Genomic DNA, 23,973 nt, shown 5'->3' on the forward strand with positions numbered 1-23,973 from the left:
GATTTTGTTGCATAAAGTTCTGTGGGTAAAAATATGGTCCATTCATCAGAACGAGGGGGCTTTGGTGGCAAGAACAAGGATTTCTGTGAGTTCCATTCAAATGCAGTATGTGAGTCCAGCTTAATGTTCTTTTATTTTCTCTGCTGATATCCACTCACAAATAAAAGGGTTAACTGGGTTTTATAATAAAAGAAGCAACATAGAGAGTGCCCTGGCCATTTCCCATACAAAAGTTCTTTACCAATGTCTAGTGCACAGAAGCAGCACAAGTGAGCTCCTTACCCTCTGTAATGTTGCCTATATACTTTCAATGCTGAAAGCCGGAGGTTCATTCTGTGACCGTTCTCTCTCCTGTACATCCCATACACATTAACATTTAGCTCTGCACTGCAAGACTGTTAGAAAACAAAAGGGCCAGGTAGATAAAACAACAACATGCCCGATCTTTGTCTCCCCTAGCATCATCTATCACGGAAGAGAGTTGGCAGGTCCCGCCAAAATCAGCAGGGTTGGCCGACTTTTCACTAAAGCGAATGGAGATCTTCACTGTTTAATCCTACCGACTCCAATTTTGGTTTTCTGTGCCCTATTGTTGAGGCTAAGCCTCTGTTGACACAACACATTTTGGCCTATGTCAGACATGTATAGTGTAGTATAGATATAGTATGCAATATCCATAGGCTTCTAGTTCTAATATGCAGCTAAATATGGCAAGAAACATCCCACTGACACTAAATGTCTGATGCTGGTGTTGTTCCTGGTACCAACAGGTTTATTTAACCTTCCTGTGAACATTTTGTATTCAGATGTACATGTCACTGTTGATCTTTTAAAATGTTCTCTTTATCCATTAGGTTAAATGATTAGCTGTAGAAATGTACAGCTTTTTGCATCTATCTAATCATCTATGTAATCTATTTTATCTATCTAATCTATATATCTTATCTATCTATTCTATGTAATCTATCTTTCTGTATTGATACAATCTGGTGTCATGCAGATGTAGTTCTTATACATGTCCATCTAAAGGGCTACTAAGCTTTGGGTCAGTCAGTATTTGTAAGCAAACGGCCAATTCACATGACGGATGGACATTTTTTTTTCTTCTTTTATTAATAAGCTATGAAAGCTCTACGGGAAAAATATAGGGAACAATATTATAAGCTATTTTATTTCTTCCATATTTTGGATCTATGCTTAGTTTTAGCTTACAAATACTAATGCAAACAAATCCTGACCAAAATGCTAGAAATTGGCCAAAACCAAAGAGGGGCTCCAAAACCTATAAAAAGGTACAAGTTTCCATTATACTTCTCTCTGTGCAGCCTTTCACAAATAACATTTTGGTCATCATTTGTAGCAAAAAACAGCAATGGGTACAAAGCACAGAAACAATTTAGGGTACGTTCACATGTTAACAGCTAGTTTCCTACTGCAAGTTTCAGCCACAACAGATTTTACACTGACTTCAATGGGAGTCTGCTGTGTAAATCCGCCCGTGTAAAGGAACCCCTAAAGTGTATCTGTCATGTGAATTACCCCTGCAGACCCAGTCTAGCATGGATCAGGGATCATTCAAGGCATACCTTTTATAAGTGGTTTTGGTGGCTTTATTCTGTATAAAATGTGTTAGAAAGGCATGGTTCAGGGTCCGCTATGCCCTGGGGCAACAAGGAATCTCTCCTCTGACTTCATGCTTGCTTCTCCTGTGGACTGACACACAGAGCTCGGCTGCCAGTGATGGCCCTGTGTAGTTTGCTCACACGTGCTGTGGATGAGTATTGAGTCGATGCACAATAAGTTTGATGGCGCAAGGAGAATCTACACAGGGCCACCGCTGGAAGACGAGTCCTGTGTGTCAATCAACAGGAAGAGTGTGTATGACATCAGAGGTGAGTGGCGTTGGGGCACTGGGGCATTATGGACTCCAGGCTGTGCCTTTCTGACACTTGTGGACCAGCTACAAAGCCACCAAAATCACAAAAAGTATGTCTTAAATGATGACACTAATCCCCGCTAGGCTGTGTCGATACAAGGCTGATTCACATGACGGATGCACTAAATGTTTTATTTTTTATTTTTAAATAAGCTATGAAGGCTCTGCTGGAAAAAATAATATGCAAAGTAGAGGAGTAAATCTTACACCAGGTAGCACCAGAGAGAAAGGTTGGCTACTTTGCATGAACACCTATGTACTGCTAGATCTGGCCTAGTAGACCTTGTAGTGACCAATTTGCTGTCTGTGAAAGCCTTGATAACACAACACTTATGCTGGACACTGTGTCACCTAGTGCAGTAAATGCTGCCTCTAGTGGTTGGCACAGAAATGTCATGGGGATTCCCTGTGGTTGCTGGAGATAGATGCCATGAAGAGAAGATGTGATCCGTGTCTTCTCTACATCTTCCCACATGCATAGTACTGGTTATTATTATATCACTATTATCAGTGATCTGCATAGGGAGTACAGTATGTGTGTCCCTCTTACCCCAATATAGTAGAAAAAAATGCTGTAAAACTATAATAAACAAATAAAAAAAGTTAACTGGCTAGTGTATAGTAGGGAGATATAGACATTTGGCATAAAAATGCAAAGAAGAATCGAAGCATACATTTTGGGGTAAAGGGTATTGACGACAATGTTCTTAATATGATGTTCACTTAATAAAACATAACTGTATGCCTCATTCACATCCTTTGTGCTATACCCCAGTCCACTTTCTTTGGTGACGCTGAAGCCATGAGACACTTATGAAAATTATATAACTGTTTTATTTTCTTTTTCTTTTTTTTTTTTTTTTTTACAAAAATGTGCAACATTTATATTCTCATTTGGAGTTCTGTTATTCATGTCAAATTTCATTTCCTGTACACATCTCTTATTTTACAAACATCACATTCTGTAATAAAAAAACATGGACCTTAAAAGAAGGCAAAGCCTGTGAGCTCCATCCACCCAACCAATACAAAAGTCCAGATTTCAGCACCAAGGGTGGAGCCGCAGGATAGTTGTTTTCCAAAAATCAGCTGTGAACCTCAGGGTCCGGACCATAATCTGATCAATTGTATTCGCTACATGACCTTTTGGGTTTAAAGTAAAGTTTTTAGTGCTCCTCAACCCACAGTCATCTGGGCCTGTGTATACAACTGGCATACTGTAATACAATGGTTTGGCTATTGGCAGCAAAAGCAATCCACATGCCGGGAGCTGTAGCATGCAAGCACACAATCTGGTAGGAATCAGATGCAGAGTCTTCAGCTGGCAGATATAAAGAATCTTCATATGTCCATGTAGTCATCATCCTCATCTGTGTCACTTTCCAGGGACGACTCTTGGCTTGAGGTGTCTAGGATCTCAAGAGCTGGCTGGCACAAAGTCTCCTTCTTGACATTGGCAGCAGACTGAGAAGATAGGATTACAGACTGTGGGGAGAAGAGATATAAGCAGAACCGACTAGGTGCATCACTACCTGCCTTTCCATTGACCCCAATCTCATAAATCTGGATGCTAATGGATAACATTTTCCCAAAATTTCCTCTTTCCTTACCTTTAGTTTTTGTTTGGTTTCCTCCGAGATGCTGCCTTTGGGAGAAAGGAGGGTTGGCGTTGGAGGGGTTACTGTAATTTCTGGAGGGAATTTGGAAACACCTGAGGAGGGAATAAAGAGCTTTGGCACATGTGGGTGGACCCTCGACTTGTTTTGTGTACCCTCTGGCTTGCTGGGCTGGACACTTGGTTCTGGAAGAAGAGGTGGCCTGGAGCTACAAGCTAAAATCAAGAGAGGGTAAGAATTACTAAGAAGGCAAGAGACTGAGGGTAGTAAGAGAAATCGTGTAGCAAACACATAAAGCATTCAAATGCACTATAATAACTAAACGTTTATGAAAGGTTGTGTTGGTCAACACTTATCAGATACTAAGCAAAGCTGGACAAAATCACATCATTTTACCACAAATTTCTGTGTTTTTTCCCCCCGTGCTTTTTATATTTTTAAGCTGTGTGGCTTTACCTTTAGCATTTTGTTTAGCTGATGTCATTGACATGAGGGCTAGTTTACGATTACCGGGTCTCCATAGGTTTGGCTGTGGGGCAGACTGCAGCTAGGTAAATGCTCTTTGTCCACTTGTTCTCAATGACTGGATTGAAAACAAGAATCAAAGGGGGACATGTATCATTTCCAGTGTATAATAGAAGTTTTTTACCCCTCTGCCTGTTGTGTAAATTTGGCGCAGCTGTGTTAAATTTATCATTCTTGCGCAGCTACTTTCTTGAATTGCGTTTAAATTTAGAATTCTCCTCAGAGCATAAAGGTACACCGCAGCTCTATTTAGTAGGAGCTTTGTCTGCAGCGTATCTGCACCTAAACAGTAAGTTTTGTCCTCGTTATTAGTTTTAGAATTTTTTTCTTCATTATGTAGAGTTTTAATCTCACAATAATAACACTTTTTGCACCCAATTATAACACATCAATTATACCAATGTCCTTATTCTTCATTTACTATCTGTGACCCCCCTGTGCAAATCACCTCAAATGTACATGGTGCACTGTACCTTATGGGCCTTGTTGTGCGCCCGCAGAGCACTTTGCGCCCACATATGTGGTATCTCCGTACTCTGGCTAAATTGTGTCCCATTTACCTCTTGTGAATTGTGTCCCATTTACCTCTTGTGAAAATGTAAAGTATGCGGCAACACCTGCATGTCAATGTAAATAATTTTATTTTTATACACTAACATACTGGTGTAGACTCCAACTGTTCCTTTTCATAATGGGTAAAAGGAGAAAAAGCCCCCCAAAATCTGTAAGGCAATTTCTCCAGAGTACGGCGATACCCCATATGTGACCTAAAATGTTGCCTTGAAATACGACAGGGCTCCAAAGTGAGAGACCGCCATGCGCATTTGAGGCCTAAATTAGGGTTTTGCATAGGGGTGGACATAGGGGTATTCTATGCCAGTGTTTCCCAAACAGGGTGTCTCCAGCTGTTGCAAAACTCCCAACATGCCTGGACAGTCAATGGCTGGGCAATACTGGGAGTTGTTGTTTTGCAACAGCTGGAGGCTCCATTTTGGAAACAGTGCCGTACCAGACGTTGTTCATATTTATTGGGGAGGGGGGCTGTGTAGCGGTATGTGTATATATAGTGTTTTTTACTATTTTATTTAAGTGTAGTGTAGTGTAGTGTTTTTAGGGTACACTCACACGGGCGGGGGTTGACAGCGAGTTTGCTGCATCTCAATCTTGCAGCACTCCCTGTAAACCTCTGCCCATGTGAGTGTACCCTGTCCATTCACAATGGGGGGAGGGGGGGGGAAACATCCAGCTGTTGCAAAACTACAACTCCGAGCATGCCCTTTGGCTGTCCGTGCATGCTGGGAGTTGTAGTTTTGCAACAGCTGGAGACACACTGATTGCGAAACACGGAAACAGACTCAGTGTTTCGCAACCAGTGTGCCTTCAGCTGTTGCAAAAACTTCAAATCTCAGCATGCAGTGACAGCAGAAGGACATGCTACTGCTACAACTCCCAGCATGCCCTTTGGCAGTCCGTGCATGCTGAGGGTTGTAGTTATGCAACAGCTGAAGGCACACTGGTTGCAAAACACTTGAAAGTTTTTTTTACTAAACTTAGTGTTTCCAAACCAGTGTGCCTCCAGCTGTTGCACAACTTCAATTCCCAGCATGCATGGTCTGTCAGTGCATGCTGGGCGTTATAGTTTGGAGACACAGCTGGAGGCACACGGGTTGGGAAAAAGAGTTAGGAAACCAACAATGTTTCCCAACTAGCGTGCCTCCAGCTGTTGCAAAACTATAATTCCCAGCATGGCCAGACATGCTGGAAGTTGTATTTCGGCAATATCTGAAGGGTCAGATGTTGACGAACTACAACTCCCAGCATGCTTGGGCAGTCTGGGCATGCTGGGAGTTGTAGTTTTGCAACAGCTGGAGGTCCACAGTTTGTAGACCACTGTATAATGGTCTCCAATCTGTGCTCTTCCAGATGTTACAGAAGTACAACTCCCAGCATGCCTCGACAGAGTGGGCATGCTGAGATTTGTAATTTTGGAACATCTGGAAGAGCACAGATTGGAGACCATTATACAGTGGTCTCCAAACTGTGGCCCTCCAGATGTTGCAAAACTACAACTCCCAGCATGCCCAGAAAGCCAAAGGCTGTCTGGGCATGCTGGGAGTTGCAGTTTTGAAACTCCCAGAGGCAGCAGTGAGATCGCTTTATGGCGATCTCACTGCTGCCAATGAAGATGCCGCCCTGCTGCTGCAAACTCACCACCGGGGACGCACCACCTCCAGGACCACGTGAGGACGCCGCTCGCATCGGGACCGCTCGGGACACCGCATGGCCGGGTAAGTGACGCCGGGGGACGGGTAAGGGACACTTAGCAGAGCGGTGTGTGTCCCGATCCCCGTGATCGGGACTCACACACCGCGCTGCTAAGTATTCTCATAGCGAAACGCTGCTATCAGCTAGTCAGACTTGACTAGCTGATAGCAGCGATCGCTGGGGGGCGGGGGAGGAGATGAAACCCCCCGTGGTCGCATGGTAAGATGGCTGGCTATCAGTGATAGCCACCATCTTACCGGGCGCTGGGGAAAAGTATAACGGAAAGCAGTAAATTGTAAAAATAAAAGGAGAATGATCTACAGTGTTAAGTGGATTACAAAGCTATTTTAATGTGACGGATCTTGTTCAATGATAAGTAATCAAACATTTCCTATGTAAATGTATTAAATTGTTGGATCATAAAATAACAATATACAAGTGATCTAATGAATAACTGAACTGGAAACAAATATTCTATATGCAAATTATTTTAAAAGTGCTTTGGAATAACCAAGGAGTAAAAAGCAATATAAAGCAAACCAAAGGAGGAATTGAGATAGGAAAGTGAAAACATTCTGGTGGTTCCTTAGTAGAACTTTCCTTCAGAAATAGAAAGGATTGCTACGTGCAGTTAAAGATTTTTGGTGCAAAGGAAAAGAACGCAGGTAATAAATCCATGTGTACTATAGATGTCACTCAAAGGTACCCTGATTCAGCCACATCTGGAGGACATGCTCTACCAAAACGTGCGCAAAAAAATGGGCTTGCGCAAAATTTTGCGCAAAAAAATACACACAAAACAGGGGTAAAATCTTTGATACATGTCCCCCAAAGTGTGTATGAGAAGACAGAAGGTACCAATTATTTCAATTAATATTACTTTAAATATTAATATTACTTTTGAATAGACCCTTATATAATTTAAGGAGGTGCCAGGGAGTTTCTGCAAGAAAAATGTACTGTATTTACCAATTTTAGGGTTTTGTCTAAAACTAGATGAACCCAATAACGACCATGGACGTCTATGCTCGTCCAATGGCCGTTAACTGGGTATGACGCAGGCTCCTGACTCGAGCCCGCGTCATACCGGCCGGCCCCCAGCTGATTCCTGTAGCTGAGAGCTGGCATTAATAGCAGACATGCGGTGATTGCCACGGTCGGCTATTAACCCTTTAAATCGCTGCTGTCAAAGTTGACAGCGGCGTCTAAAGGTGCCTTTATCCTGTTTTTAAACTTTTTTTTTTTTTAAAGTTTAAAAACCACACAAATTAACCCCTTCTGTTTAAATCATCCCCCTTTTCCCAAATTCCACATAAAAAATATATAAAACTTAATAAAAATAAACATGTGGTATCACTACATGCATAAATGTCCGAACTATACTATAAAAATATATTGTAAATTAAACTGCACAGTCAATGGCGTACACGTAAAAAAATTCTAAAGTCCAAAATTGCGTATTTTTGGTCATAAAAAAAGGAATAAAAAGCGATCAAAAATTCTGATCAAAATAATACCGATTAAATGAATAATAACGATCAAAATGGTACCGATTAAAACTTCAGATCATGGCGCAAAAAATGAGCACTCATACGGCCCCGTACGTGGAAAAAGAAAAACATTATAGGGGCCAGAAGAGGACAATTTTAAATGTATAAATTTTCGGGCATGTAGTTATGATTTTTTTCAGAAGTACGACAAAATCAAATCTACATAAGTAGGGTATCATGTAGGGATCAATAGATATTGTTTTTTAAGGGCCGATACCGATAATCTGTGGCCTTTCAGGCTGACAGCCGGTAACTTATACCGATATTCCGGTACAGGTTATCGGCTATTTCTTCACCCCCCCCCCCCGACCCCGAAGAAGCCACTGCAGATCATTGATTTAAAGCAGGCGCTTTAAATCAATGAACTGCAGCGGCTTTGGCTGAATCAGATACCACCGCCGCCGCCACCCACTTCTCTCCCCCTGCCTGTCCGGGGGTCCTCCCAACCACCGCCGCTGCCCCCCAGCCAATCCCCCACCTACCCCCACACCGCACGCCGCCCTATTGCCTCCCCTATCCCCGGTTTTATAATTACCTGTTCCTGGGGTCCGGGTCCGCGTTACTTCTGGCTCCCGTCCTGAGCTGTCACTGTGCGCACTGACGGTGACGTCACGTTGAGGACGTCACTGCGCTGCGCAGCGCACAGCGTAACGCAGGACGCAGCAGGAGCCAGAAGTAGCGCGGGCCCCAGACCCCGGGAACAGGTCATTATTAAACCGGGGATAGGGGAGGCAATGGGGGCGGCGTGCGGTGCGGGCGGGACATTATCGGATTATCGGCAAAGTAATTGCCGATACCGATAACGTCAAAAATCGTGAATATCGGCCGATAATATCGGCCAAACCGATAATCGGTCGATCCCTAGTATCATGTTAACCGTATGGACCTACAGAATAAAGTGTCATTTTTACCGAAAAATGTACTGCGTAGAAACTGAAGCCCCCAAAATTTACAAAATTGTGTTTTTTCTTCAATTTTGTCGCACAATGATTTTTTTTCCGTTTCGCCGTAGATTTTTGGGTAAAATGACTGATGTCATTACAAAGTAGAAAAAGTGGTGCAAAAAATAAGCCATCATATGGATTTTTAGGTGCAAAATTTAAAGGGTTATGATTTTTAAAAGGTAAGGAGGAAAAAACGAAAGTGGAAAAACGCTTGGTCCTTAAGGGGTTAAAAGAACCTGGCTGCTTGGAGTAGGGAGAGCTAAGTGGGTCTTTTTGCTACTCCAAGTATTAGGGTCTGATCACCTGCAATGCTAAGGTGTGCTATAAAAGTGCAGAATGTTGACATGACTCTATGCTCATAGGAAAACCACACTGAGTCATTTGGGATGCTGTGTCCTAGGCCCAGCTCTACTGCTGTTAAATGTATAGTCAGTGGCCAGAGGCCAAGGTTTTCTTGGTTGGAGTGGGCTGTTAATGTGTGACCAAAGTGCCCTCCTAACCCTGGTGACTGATCCCCTGAGTTAACCAAATAACATAATGTACAGTTAGACTATGCTCCTGCTTATTGCTACAGTTTACAAAATGATGTCCATCCCAGTTTTAGGTTTAGTGTAATAAAGGTGCAGCAAAATAATTCAGCACTTTCACAAAAATGGAGAACTACCTTTTACTGTACAAACTGCACAAAACTTTGAGGACGCTACAGGATTACAATGACACAACATGAACACAACATTCCTTTTTAATCTTAAAAGCTCCCTATTTAACATAATTTGTTTTATTTTTGTTAGCCATTCTTTTTTGGTATTTTTTGGTTTGGTACTATGTTGCAATGCCCCTTAAAACCTGTGAACCCACCCTTTAACTTCCTATGTAGCAATGTCACTCACAACCTATGAATCGACCCCTTAACTTCCTATGTAGCAATGCCACTCACAACCTGTGAACCGACCCTTTAAAGAGGTACTCCGGGGAACTACACCCATAGCCCATCCTTTCCCTCTTCGGTTGTCACTTTACATGCATGAAGTGAGGGAGTGACATCATCCAGCCACCCCCCCCCTCTCTCTCTGAAAGCAGCCCCCACCCTCCTGAGTATGTGGTATTTGCTCTGCACTGATAAGTCCTGCTCCCTTTAGTGCTTAGAACTGGGAGGTGTGTGCAACCTCAGACAATCAGACACTGTACCCCTCTCTGCTGTTCAGAGCAGCAATGATCGTTGAGATATGTATGCATGCAAGGAGAGAGAAGGATAGAAAAGAATATCAAGCAGCCAGAGAAGATATCAGAGGCCACAGGAGCCATGCATATCAGGTAGGATGGTTTACAGGGAACATATCCAGGAAGTGTGGTGGCTTTGGAGCTTACACACACAGACACATTATTTATATATACACACACATACATACATGTACACACACACTCCCCTTTTACTTCATATGTAGAAATGGCCATTGATTTCAGATTACCTGTTTCAGAGTGGCTGGAACTGGCAAAACTCGTCACTGCTTCTGGCTGCCAATGAGAGGAGTCTGATGCAGTGGTGACTGTTATAGCTTTAGTTGGTTGGCATAAGCGTGCCTCCCCCTGAAGAAATGATGCATCATCTATGTGCTCTTCTTTTGAGGGAAAAAAACATAAGGATATCAAGAGCAGAACTGTGTGATTAGGAACCATAGAATGGAGAATATAGTCTACAAGCAGAATGTGACAAAAATTCAGAAACTGATGGCATAACAAGGACAATCCAGTGGCTAATAAATGAAGCACATGATACACTGTACAACGTACATTGTGTCTATACATTGGAAACTCACCACGGTGGGATTGTGATACGGTGGCACACACTCTAGGCACTGGCCCCCGACCAGTCTCTGGTGGTGATGTGGACGATGAGGTGGTTGGTGCAGACTTTACTTTGAGTGGGTACTCAGATAATCGCAACACATTCTCTGAACTGAATGTGGCCAGATTGAGAGGGGTTAACTGCACGGACACAGCAGGCAGAGGAAATGCAATCTCACGGAGGTCCTTTGTACTCTTTGGGGTGCTGGGTGTGTCTGAAGGTTGCTGTGTAGGAAAGAGTAAGAAATATAACAACTTAAAGCAGCTTACAAGACAAGGCTACATAAAACAATATAGCCAGCCACAAAAGAGTTAATAAAAGGCACAAAAATCAGTATCTGCATAAATCTCTTATGTTCTGGTTCAATATACACATATCCTGATGGTGGCGCTGCTGAGTACATTTAGCACAGATCTACATTGCACATAACAGATAACCATGTCAATATACAATTACATAAGCATCAGAAGGTAAAGGTGGATAAGTAATAGAATAAAGTGGATGTAATTGGCTGGTCATAGACAACGCTGCTGTTCTACACGCCACAGAATGACAGCTATTCATATGCACACACATCTGCCCCACTTGTCAGCCTCTGCTGTGACTCACTCTCCTAGCTATGACTGTCTCCAGAGCAGTGGCTGTTCCCAGCTGGCACAGTGCCAGCCGTCTAGGCATCATTGGGGATATTGAAAAAGAGAGAGAAAAGCTTTCCCCCTTTGTTACATCCTGCTGTGGTGTTAAGACAGGTTTCAAACACTAGGGCAAGAAGAGTGTTTTATTATAGGAATGAGGGCACCATGGCAACAGGGAAAGTGTTCCCCTGTGAGATGGAAGCCAGTAAATGGTGCAGAGACCCCCTTGGCACTTCTCATCTATGGCTGCATTCATTCAATACAATGGGCATGAGTGAGAAGAGGCAGATGATGATGATCCGGCCTTATAACACAGACAGCAGGTGGAGTGTGCACAGAAATGCCATCCTGTAAACGATAGGAATGGAGAACCACAGCATGGAATATGATGTATGTCATACTAAAGGAAAGCACTACTAATATCAGCCAAAGAGATTATAATCAGATAGGCCACCATTACAGTTCCCACAGCAGCCACCACCCAACTTTTTCACATTCCTTAAAGGCAAACGGCTCTAATATAGCACAATATTGCTCTGTAAATCGGTAGAGCCCATCAAGATTTCTAAAGAACAACTTTTATCCAGAAATGGCGTCACACGTGCCATATTTTGCTGCTGCATATTCTCCTACCCATTAAAGTCAATGAGTAGCAATATCAACAGCATATTTTGCTATCCATTGACTTCAATGGGTATGGAAATATACAGCAGCAAAATATGGCACGTGTGCCCCTACCCTAAAGCATCCACCTATTGACTGCAATAAACACAGAAAGGAACACTGGGAAGTATTGATAATGCCATCTGATGCAATCCTTGGCATTCTCCTTGCCCAAACATAGGAGCAGCTAACAGTTTATCATTCTGGTAAGATATGAAGAACATCTACAAGGCCTATGTTCCCTAGTAAGGGCAATGTTTTTTGCTTCATATCTGTTGTAGGACTGCTATAGCATGCCATAATAGAGCATGAACATCTGACTGTTGCTCTGTACGCACTACATACATAGGCATACATTGTGGCACACTCCACACAGCTCTGCATTGCGGGGGCCATATACGCCCTTATAAAGTCCCTGCACAAGACTAGCATCACTATGCTTTTCTCACTACTTGGCAGTGTTTTCTAGAAATAATGCAAATGTAAACACTTAATGATATGCTACATGTTAGGGATGTCCAGATACCAGCACAGATACCATTTGCACGAGTACTTGTACTAGTGCAAATGACCCCGATACCTAATCGGATACCTGCTGAGGGGGATTGGAGGAAGAAGGGGCACCTAGCGTGCTGAGCAGTGGCGTTGTAGTGTTTGGAGGAGCCCAGACAGTACTTATGTGAAAACTGTCTGGCAGACATCAGAGCCCGTGTCCCGGTAAGAGAGCCTTGGCAGGGGGAGAGAAGTAAATGCAGGGGGTGGAGGCAGGGAAAACACATGGCACAGCTGCCACACTCAATGACAAGACAAGCAGTCCATCAATTCTGGAGATGGAGCTTCAGGAGACTGGGAAAGCTGGATGACAGGCAGTGCACAGCTCACAATACTTCCCTAGATTTATGTGTACTGCCTGTCACTCAGCTTCCCAGTGTCCTGTAGGGAATATCTGTCTGGTGCAGCAGCCATATTGGAGTGGTCTTATAAAGCTGAGCCCTGCACTACGACTCCAGAATGGCAGAATACTAGTGTGAAATCTGGTACTTCGCTTCATGTCTCCACTTCACTATGGCTGCTCCAGACAGATATTCCCTTCAGGAGATTGAAAATCTTGGTGACCGCCTGTGAAGGAGCTGTCTTGAGCAGCTGCAGGGAGGTAATGTCAAGCAGGTATATACAACAATATATACAACTCCTTGTATACCTTAATTAAAGTCCCTTATGAGAAGTGTAAATAATATACAAAATAAACAATATATATATTGTTTATATAAAAAATACCTACCCCTAATATAATTCAAAATTAACCCCCCTTCTCTTATTTAAAAGAAAAAGGCGTGGAAGACAGTCACATTGATTATAAAATAAATAATAAAAAAAAGAAGTATCAGTACTCGTACTCTTAAAATAAATGGTATGGGGTCACCCCCTACTGCTCAGCATCAGAGAGGCATGCAGGTAGGTGGGGTTTGCTGCACATATTTCTGCTGCCATTTCAGAATCACATCATCTGTCAGGAAATGGTAAATCTATCGGCAGCTACATAAATGGTGCTCCCAGAGCTGCCCGCAAGCCACATTGAGCTCACTGGTGCAGAAGCGTTTCCTGTATGTAAAGGAGGTTTCTCTGACCCCAAAATGAGTCTTTTCTGCTGAGAGAACTTTATTATTCTAAGGAAAACCTGAGTGCAGGGCATCCCCTCCTTCACCGAAATACCTGGATTTAGTTCCTGTAGATAGAAAGGGGTAGGAAGGTCCTGTTCAGTGAGAATTTCACTGATAGGGGAAAGCAGGGACAGGTGAACCCAACAAACAGCATGTTGAGCCAAAAGAGCGTTGTAGGAGGTCCGATTCCCATGTGTCAGGACTCCAAATACTACGAGCATATTAGGGCACTGCTGTAATAACTATTTACTGATATGCAAGGATAAGGTTCATGAGAGCTAAATCTTTAAAGGGGTTATCCAGGATAAGAAAAAAAGAGTTGATTTCTTCCAAAAACAGCACCACTTCTCACTTCTGTTCCCAGGTTGTGTGTGGTATTGCAGCTCTGTTCTATTAAAAATAAAGGAGCCAAGTTGTAATATTACATACAACCTGGGGACAGAAAAGGCACTGTTTGTGGGAGAAATAACTCTGTTTTCTATACCTGGATAACCCCTTTAATAAGGGACTAAAACATTCATGGAGAATCTAGAGTATTCTTGTGCCTCTCGATTTTTACCACAGGCTTCATTACATATGGATCTTCGCTATAGAAGGATATGATCTGTGCCCCGCTAGCTGGAAGGCTGATAACCATAGCACAGCAAAGCATTCACATCTGGATTACTAGTTAAATGCTCCTATTCTACTTGCCAAGTAAAAAAATAAATAAGTAACTAAAATAAACCCTGCGCTGTATATCTGATCACAGCAGCAAAATACCACAACTATGCAAAAACCCCACAAGACCCTGAAGTGTACTGACATCCTTACTCTTCTATAGTATACTGCAGCTGGACAAAACCCGGGCCATGTGCTTAGGAAATGTTTTACTTAACTCTTTGTGCTGGGTTTTCTTGACTTCTCTGAATTCTATTACCATGCCCCTAAAACAGTCAAGCTGTCTTCTACAGTGATCTGATGGGGCTGCACAGTAGTCTACGGCAGTATATTTTCACCTGCCAATAGAAAGACTCTACCTTTCTCACAGTCACAAGGAGCTGAGAATATTACAGGGAAAACCCTGAACAACAAGTCATAATCTGCTTAAACTCTCATACATTAGCTTTCCAAATGCTCGCTTGGCTATTTTTCAGGGTTTTATTTGCGGCATTCTTTGGGTTATGTACCACATTATACAACACTACTTAGTTCATTTATTTGAGGTTTTCTCTGTAAATTGTAAAATGGCCACATGTTCATCTTCTATGCACTGCAAAATGCGTAGTACACAGCACAGCTAATGGATTCACTAGGTAAGGATTCCATCAGCTATTGGAATAGTGAAATACAGTGATTCTTTAGTTAGGCTGCGTTCATCTAGACCCATTACTTTCTTCTCCCGTAAAAAAAAAAAAGGACAATAACGGATGCAAACAGATGCTATCTGTTTGTATCCATTATTGTTCAGTTAATAAACAAAAAAAAAAAATAATGATTTTTTTTGTTCTGAGCATGCTCAGAAGTAAAAACGGATAAAATAACGGATTGAAAAAATGATGACATTAAATGCTCATCCGTTTTCCATAGACTTCAATGTTAAATTTACTGTATACGTTTTGTCTGACAAAAGAAAAAAATACTGCATGTGCCGCTTTTTCTGCCGTCAAAAAAACGCAAATGAGTGCAGACGGGTACAAACGGATTGTAAAAAAATCCCATTGATATGATTGGGATTTTCTTTAAACTGTTTTTAATTCGTTTACAGCCTAAAAGGACGGAACCAAAACGGGGACAGACGGCCGTGTGAACGCACCCTTAGACTAAAGGGTTATGTTGACAAGGGGCTGTCACTTCTTCCGGTATAAGGTTGTGAGTTGTCTAGGCTTTGAATCATTGGTTTGCTTTGTTGCATGGGATAGCATCTGTTTCATGAGGTACAGCCATTGCTTTACACATAGATCCCATTGGTTTCTGTACCATATGTCTCTTCTCCCAGATAGGGAGGCAAGTAAGAACCACTACTGTATGACAGATAACACACACATACCATACAGAGGAGCTCAACTGCAATACCCACTTTTATGGGCACACGTGAAGCGTCATTTTACATTTCTATTTACCAGCATCCAATTCTTGTCTGCACAGGTCACTCACCTGTTTCTGGGCAGAAGCTCCCATCTGAAGTTGGCAGAATTTAATAGCTTGTTCTAATGCAGCACCTTCATCCACCTAAAAGACAGGACAATTAATCACTATGGAGTATCCTTCAGTCATACATTACAAGCCTTACATTGGCAGCAGATGATCTACTGCAGTTAGCCCAGTGTTTCCCAACCAGGATGCCTCCAGCTTTTGCAAAACTACAACTCCCAGAATGCTCGGACAGCCTTCGGCTGTCCGGGCATGCTGGGAGTTGTAGTTTTGCAACAGCTGGAGGCACCTTGGTTGGGAAACACTGGGTTATCCACTGAATGTTTAAAGGGGTCCATTTTAAGAACTGTCCAGAGTAGAAGAAAATCCCCATAGCAAACATATATATGCTGCTCTGGACAGTTCCTAAAATGGACCGAGATGTCAGCAGAGAGCACTGTGGTCATGTCAGCAGAGAGCTCTGTGTTCCAAAAAGAAAAGAATTTCCTCTGTAATATTCAGCAGCTAATAAGTACTAGAAGAATTAAGATTTTTTAATAGAAGTAATTTACACATCTGTTTAAAGCGTAACTATCATAGTTCCCCCCCCCCCCCCCCCCAAAAAAAAAAAGTTCTCCACCGGAGTACCCCTAGACATCTTAGGGGATAAGATGTCAGAGGATAGGGGATAAGATGTCAGATCGCCGGGGTCTCGCTGCTGGGGACCCCGGGGATCGCTGCTGCAGCACCCCGATATCATTACTGGACAGAGCGAGTTTGCTCTGCACGTAATGACGGGCGATACAGGGGCCGGAGCATCGTTACGTCACTGCTCCGCCCCTCGTGACGTCACGGCCCGCCCCCGTCAATACAAGTCTATGGGAGGGGGCGTGGCGGTCGTCACGCCCCCTGCCACAGACTTGCTTTAAGGGGACGGGCCGTGATGTCATGAGGGGCGGAGCCATGACATCATGCTGCTCCGGCCCCTGTATCGCCCGTCATTACGCACAGAGTGATCTCGCTCTGTGCAGTAATGATGGCAGGGTGCCGCAATGGCGATCCCCGGGGTCCCCAGCAGCGGGACTGTGGCGATCTAACATCTTATCCCCTATCCTTTGGATAGAGGGTAAGATGCCAGGGGCGGAGTAACCCTTTAAGGCCCTATTCACGTGTTAAAGGATTTGCTGAGGATTAAGGTGCAGATTTGTTGCCTAAATTCTGATCACACAGGCTAATATTCTGCATCCAATGCAAGTAAATAGGGTGTTTTATACCCCAATCACAATTCACAAGCATCATGTTGTTCCGTCTCATGGAGTCCGCACAGAAAAGGTACAGATAGCCCCACCAGTATAAGACAGGGCTAATACTAATAATGCAGATTCACTCGCTAATACATGGGGGGCATCAGAGTGACAGCCTCATATGTCTGCTCCAGATCCTTTTATAAGTACACATAGGCAAATCTTGAAAGTTTGAGATACCAGCCTAAACCTGGACCTCCAGCTTTGCTGCCAGCTATGGAAAAAAAGTAGGATGTTTACATTGCTGGAAGATTTACATGTAGATGGATGATGAGCACTTGTAAATATCAAACATACAGTCATGGCCGTAAATGTTGGCACCCCTGAAATTTGGAGGAGAAGAGGAGAAGAGAACTGTCTTGAGAACCAAAATTGTGGAAAAATATCAACAATCTCAACAAGATTACAAGTCCTTTTCCAGAGATCTAGATTTGCCTTTGTCCACAGTGCACAACATTATCAAGAAGTTTGCAACCCATGGCACTGTAGCTAATCTCCCTGGGCGTGGATGGAAAAGAAAAATTGATGAAAGGTGTCAATGCAGGATAGTCCAGATGGTGGATAAGCAGCCCCAGACAAGTTCCAAAGATATTCAAGCTGTCCTGCAGGCTCAGGGAGCGTCAGTGTCAGCGCAAACTATATGTCGACATTTAAATGAAATGAAACGCTATGGCAGGAGACCCAGGAGGACCCCACTGCTGACACAGAGACATATAAAAGCAAGACTACATTTTGCCAAAATGAACTTGAGTAAGCCAAAATCCTTCTGGGAAAACATCTTGTGGACAGATGAGACCAAGATAGAGCTTTTTGGTTAAGCACATCATTCTACTGTTAACCGAAAAAGGAATGAGGCCTACAAAGAAAAGAACACAGTATGTACAGTCAAATATGGTGGAGGTTCAATTATGTTTTGGGGATGTTTTGCTTCCTCTGGCACTGGGTGCCTTGAATGTGTGCAAGGCATCATGAAATCTGAGGATTACCAATGGATTTTGGGTCGCACTGTACAGCCCAGTGTCAGAAAGCTGGGTTTGCGTCCGAGATCTTGGGTTTTCCAGCAGGACAATGACCCCAACATATGTCAAAAACCCAGAAATGGATGGCAACAAAGTGCTGGAGAGTTCTGAAGTGACCAGCAATGAGTCCAGATCTAAATCCCAATGAACACCTGTGGAGAGATCTTAAAATTGTTGCTGGGAAAAGGCGCCTTCCAATAAGAGAGACCTGGAGCAGTTTGCAAAGGAAGAGTGGTCCAACATTCCAGCTGAGAGGTGTAAGAAGCTTATTAATGGTTATAGGAAGCGACTAATTTCAGTTACTTTTTCCAAAGGGTGTGCAACCAAATATTAAGTTAATAATTTTGTCCAGCCCATTTTTGGAGTTTGGTGAGACATTATGTCTAATTAGCTTTTTTTCCTCCTTTTTTGGTTTAGTTCCAATACACACAAAGGGAATAAACATGTGTATAGCAAAACATGTGTTCCTGCAATCCTTTTCTGTGAGAAATACTTCATTTTCAGGAGTGCCAACATTTATGGCCATGACTGTACATATTGCTGCCTATCTACATGTTTAGAACTGATCATGTGACTGGGCAAGAACATTAGACCATATATACACCGTTTTTTCCTAATCCTTTAGAAACTTATTGGCAGTGTAAACAGTCTAGACTAGTAGATATGCATTTACAATGCTTATGTGCTAAATATGAACACACGTCAATAATATACACCACAATTAATGACAATTTTATAAAAGAGAAATACAGAAGACTATGATTACTTTTGACAGATGGTTCACACTCTCTTCATGATCATGTGCCAGCTTCAGATGGAAAGCGTAGTCACTTCTCATATATGGATCCCAAATATGTGAACCTCACAGTGTGCCACCCTCAAACATTCCAGAATGTGTATTCTATGTTTAGCTCATTTTTTTCTACTAAAGGTGGTTATCCCACAAAGAATATTGTTATTAAGCCTTGTTTGCATCAGCTTATTTTCTCAGATGTTTTGCTCAGTCACAGAAGCAGAACCATGAATAAAACAGTGGTGCTGAATCTGCATTGCATGATGGCCCCTATTGACTATAGCGGGGTCCTTCAGGTTTCCACCATGTTGTCAGACATGTTAATGGACAAAATAAGAGAGTATGTTGCACTGTTTTATCTGGAATTTTTGACAGGAATTTATCATGTATCTCTGATGCAGATGTAGAGGAGGCCTTGGAAAAAAGCGAGAACTTGCTGGTTCATAAAAGGTATTTTTCTATTACTGAAATTCATTTATTTTGTGCCAAAAATACATGCAACAGGTTTTTATTAAACATTTAATTAGCTTGATTATACCAGCGCTTAGATGGTTTCCAGTAGGGTTGCATGATTTGGGGAAAATGTGCAACTGCGATTATGGGGGTAAATATTGCGCTTTCAATATGCGATTGCAATATAATAAATAGATGGTGATTTCCCGCCCCATTTCATGTCAAATCATCTCCATTTCATGCCCAATCCCCTATTTCATATAGCCATTCCACTTATTTCATCATAGCTATGAGGGGAATGGCTATATGAAATGGGGGGATTGGCTATAGAAGGGGGATGGGCTATAGGAGAGGAAAGGGCTAGATCACATGAGGGGAATGGCAATAGGAGGTGAATGGCTATAGGAGAGGAATGGTCTATATAACATGGGGGAATGGTCTATTTAACATGAGGGGAATGGCTCCATAACATGAGGGGAATGGCTATAGGAGGGGAATGGTCTATATAACATGGGGGGAATGGTCTATTTAACATGAGGGGAATGGCTCCATAACAGGAGGGGAATGGTCTATATAACATGAAGGGAATGGTCAATATAACATGAGGGGAATGGTCTATATAATATGAGGGGAATGGTCTATATAACATGGGGGGAATGGTCTATATAACATGAGGGGAATGGTCTATTTAACATGAGGGGAATGGCTCCATAACAGGAGGGGAATGGTCTATATAACATGAAGGGAATGGTCAATATAACATGAGGGGAATGGTCTATATAACATGAGGGGAATGGTCTATATAACATGAGGGGAATGGTCTATATAACATGAGGGGAATGGCTCCATAACATGAGGGGAATGGTCTATATAACATGAGGGGAATGGTCTATATAACATGAGGGGAATGGCTCCATAACATGAGGGGAATGGCTCCATAACATGAGGGGAATGGCTATAGGAGGAGAATGGTCTATATAACATGAGGGGAATGGCTTTAGGACGGAAAGGGCTATATATCACATGAGGGGAATGGTCTATATAACATGAGGGGCAGGTCTATATAACATGAGGGGAATGGTCTATATAACATGAGGGGCAGGTCTATATAACATGAGGGGAATGGTCTATATAACATGAGGGGAATGGTCTATATAACATGAGGGGCATGGTCTATATAACATGAGGGGGATGGTCTATATAACATGAGGGGGATGGTCTATATAACATGAGGGGGATGGTCTATATAACATGAGGGGCATGGTCTATATAATATGAGGGGCATGGTCTATATAACATGAGGGGAATGGTCTATACAACATGAGGGACATGGTCTATATAACATGAGGGGAATGGCTATAGGAGGAGAATTGACTATAAAACATGAGGGGGATGGTCTATATAACATGAGGGGGATGGTCTATATAACATGGGGGGAATGGTCTATATAACATGAGGGGAATGGTCTATTTAACATGAGGGGAATGGTCTATATAACATGAGGGGAATGGCTCCATAACAGGAGGGGAATGGTCTATATAACATGAAGGGAATGGTCAATATAACATGAGGGGAATGGTCTATATAACATGAGGGGAATGGTCTATATAACATGAGGGGAATGGTCTATTTAACATGAGGGGAATGGCTCCATAACAGGAGGGGAATGGTCTATATAACATGAAGGGAATGGTCAATATAACATGAGGGGAATGGTCTATATAACATGAGGGGAATGGTCTATATAACATGAGGGGAATGGTCTATATAACATGAGGGGAATGGCTCCATAACATGAGGGGAATGGCTCCATAACATGAGGGGAATGGCTATAGGAGGAGAATGGTCTATATAACATGAGGGGAATGGCTTTAGGACGGAAAGGGCTATATATCACATGAGGGGAATGGTCTATATAACATGAGGGGCAGGTCTATATAACATGAGGGGAATGGTCTATATAACATGAGGGGCAGGTCTATATAACATGAGGGGAATGGTCTATATAACATGAGGGGAATGGTCTATATAACATGAGGGGAATGGTCTATATAATATGAGGGGAATGGTCTATATAACATGGGGGGAATGGTCTATATAACATGAGGGGAATGGTCTATTTAACATGAGGGGAATGGCTCCATAACAGGAGGGGAATGGTCTATATAACATGAAGGGAATGGTCAATATAACATGAGGGGAATGGTCTATATAACATGAGGGGAATGGTCTATATAACATGAGGGGAATGGTCTATATAACATGAGGGGAATGGCTCCATAACATGAGGGGAATGGTCTATATAACATGAGGGGAATGGTCTATATAACATGAGGGGAATGGCTCCATAACATGAGGGGAATGGCTCCATAACATGAGGGGAATGGCTATAGGAGGAGAATGGTCTATATAACATGAGGGGAATGGCTTTAGGACGGAAAGGGCTATATATCACATGAGGGGAATGGTCTATATAACATGAGGGGCAGGTCTATATAACATGAGGGGAATGGTCTATATAACATGAGGGGCAGGTCTATATAACATGAGGGGAATGGTCTATATAACATGAGGGGAATGGTCTATATAACATGAGGGGCATGGTCTATATAACATGAGGGGGATGGTCTATATAACATGAGGGGGATGGTCTATATAACATGAGGGGGATGGTCTATATAACATGAGGGGCATGGTCTATATAATATGAGGGGCATGGTCTATATAACATGAGGGGAATGGTCTATACAACATGAGGGACATGGTCTATATAACATGAGGGGAATGGCTATAGGAGGAGAATTGACTATAAAACATGAGGGGGATGGTCTATATAACATGAGGGGAATGGTCTATATAACATGAGGGGAATGGTCTATATAACATGAGGGGAATGGTCTATATAACATGAGGGGAATGGTCTATATAACATGAGGGGAATGGCTATAGGAGGAGAATTGACTATAAAACATGAGGGGAATGGACTAAATGAGGGGAAATGGTTATATGAAATGAGAGGAATGGATATATAAAATTCATATATCCATTCTCCTCATTTCATATATCCCATTCCCCTCCTATTATCCATTCCCATGATTTCATATAACCTATTCCTATAGACCTTCTCCTCTCATATAGAGACATTTATTCAATTCCTCCTCCATTTCATGTTATGGACCGTGACTGGCCTGTGCACACACTGTCCTGTGTTGTTCTGTTGCTCCCCCCCATGACCATAGAGCGCTGGGAGGAAGTAGCTTTAAATCACTTTCCCCCCAGTGCTAGGCACTGCTAGGAGGAGCAACGTTCCACACTCGCTGGCAATCAGCTGATGCCGGAGCCGTAGCACATGAAAAAAAAATCAGCTGGCACACGTGAAGCTGGGGTGAGCTGCCACCTCTACCGTCACAAGAGCTGTCAGACAGTAGCCGGAGCCGGCAAACCCGTGGCCGCAGGTAATAATCACATCATTTTCCCAATGCATATATCAACATATTGCAATATGCAATTATCGCGATTAGATTGCGATATATCGTGCAGGCCTAGTCTCCAGTCACTCCTGAAGAGCTCTGAGTGGAACTCTACTGATGGCTATGTGCACAGATACACAGAAGCTGCAGAACCCAGACGGTTTACAGTTTTAATAAAAACTTTTATAAAAATAGACCTAAAAGCAATTCAGTTAAAGAAAAAAACGAAACCAAAAGGGTATCGGGTATCTGCGGCCTTTAACTGCATCACATCACTTCACTATGTGTATGCCTGTACTTGGCTGGTTTAGAGTTTAAACCTTTTTACAGCATTTAATCACTTTACAGTAAGTGTCATATACAACTTTTGACTTGTCAATGAGACATGTCAAAAGTTGTCCATTGCACCAGGTCTGACTCCTGAGACTCGCTGCAATTTCTAAGTTATTAGCCAGGAAAGCAGCATTGTGCTCCACTCCCCCAGCTAATAACTCACAATCGCAGTGGGTCTTAGGAGTCAGACCTGGTGCCATCGATGACTTTTGACATGTCTGATCGACAAGTCAAAAGATGTTTTTAATGACAGTATTGCTTTAAAGTAATACATTTTACCAAGTAAGATGCTGACCTTAACTTTCTGCAAGTGTGCAGTTCTAGGCCAGATCTTTGCATATTTTGGAAGAACTGCATAACCTAAGGAGGTTTTACTACTGTAAATATAAGCAGTCTAGTATGACCAGCCAGGGCTGCGGTATCTGCATACAGATGTGCCCTCTCCCAAGTATCAATGGTGCCCCTACCTCTGGTTGCCTGGATGCAGCACATACAAGGAAACATACTTATCTCTAGGGAATGAAACAAATAAGAACATTTACAGAGATTATCGGTGTGAGAATAAGAGAAGATGCTCTTTAAAAGAGGAACTGAACTTCTGGAGGGTGGATACACTCAGTTTGCATAACTTCTTCATGCTCTCATTTTAAGAAAAAATACTAGTAAAAAAACAACAACTAGTAATTGCTTTAGTGTAGTCTTCTATATACTGGCAATACGGTGATATAGAATCTACAAGGTCACAGGTAATCCTTGGGGAAGATGATCTCTCAATGGATATCATTAGGCATGGCGAATACAGCGAATAATAGACATCCTGTAACCCAACAATATAGGTGAACACAGGA

General features: G+C 42.6%; 1 protein-coding gene across 8 annotated transcripts in view; it reads right to left on the reverse strand.

Moving 5' to 3' along the window:
* Positions 1-2,752: 2,752 nt before the first annotated feature.
* CABIN1 (calcineurin binding protein 1) overlaps positions 2,753-23,973 on the reverse strand; it is a 203,796-nt gene continuing 182,575 nt past the window's right edge. For 6 of the 8 annotated variants that reach the window (XM_056531139.1, XM_056531153.1, XM_056531173.1 and 3 more), the window contains exons 33-37: positions 15,778-15,852; positions 10,654-10,906; positions 10,306-10,455; positions 3,547-3,767; positions 2,753-3,421 (exon numbers count right to left, since the gene is read on the reverse strand). In XM_056531139.1, the coding sequence (XP_056387114.1) occupies positions 3,278-3,421; positions 3,547-3,767; positions 10,306-10,455; positions 10,654-10,906; positions 15,778-15,852 (843 nt within the window). In that variant the 3' untranslated portion in view covers positions 2,753-3,277. Of the gene's footprint in view, positions 3,422-3,546; positions 3,768-10,305; positions 10,456-10,653; positions 10,907-12,163; positions 12,446-15,777; positions 15,853-23,973 lie in introns of those variants that run through there. The other 2 variants (XM_056531167.1, XM_056531178.1) reach the window with 2 other exon arrangements.

Source organism: Hyla sarda, chromosome 1, assembly GCF_029499605.1.
Source record: "Hyla sarda isolate aHylSar1 chromosome 1, aHylSar1.hap1, whole genome shotgun sequence".
Lineage (NCBI taxonomy): Eukaryota > Metazoa > Chordata > Amphibia > Anura > Hylidae > Hyla > Hyla sarda.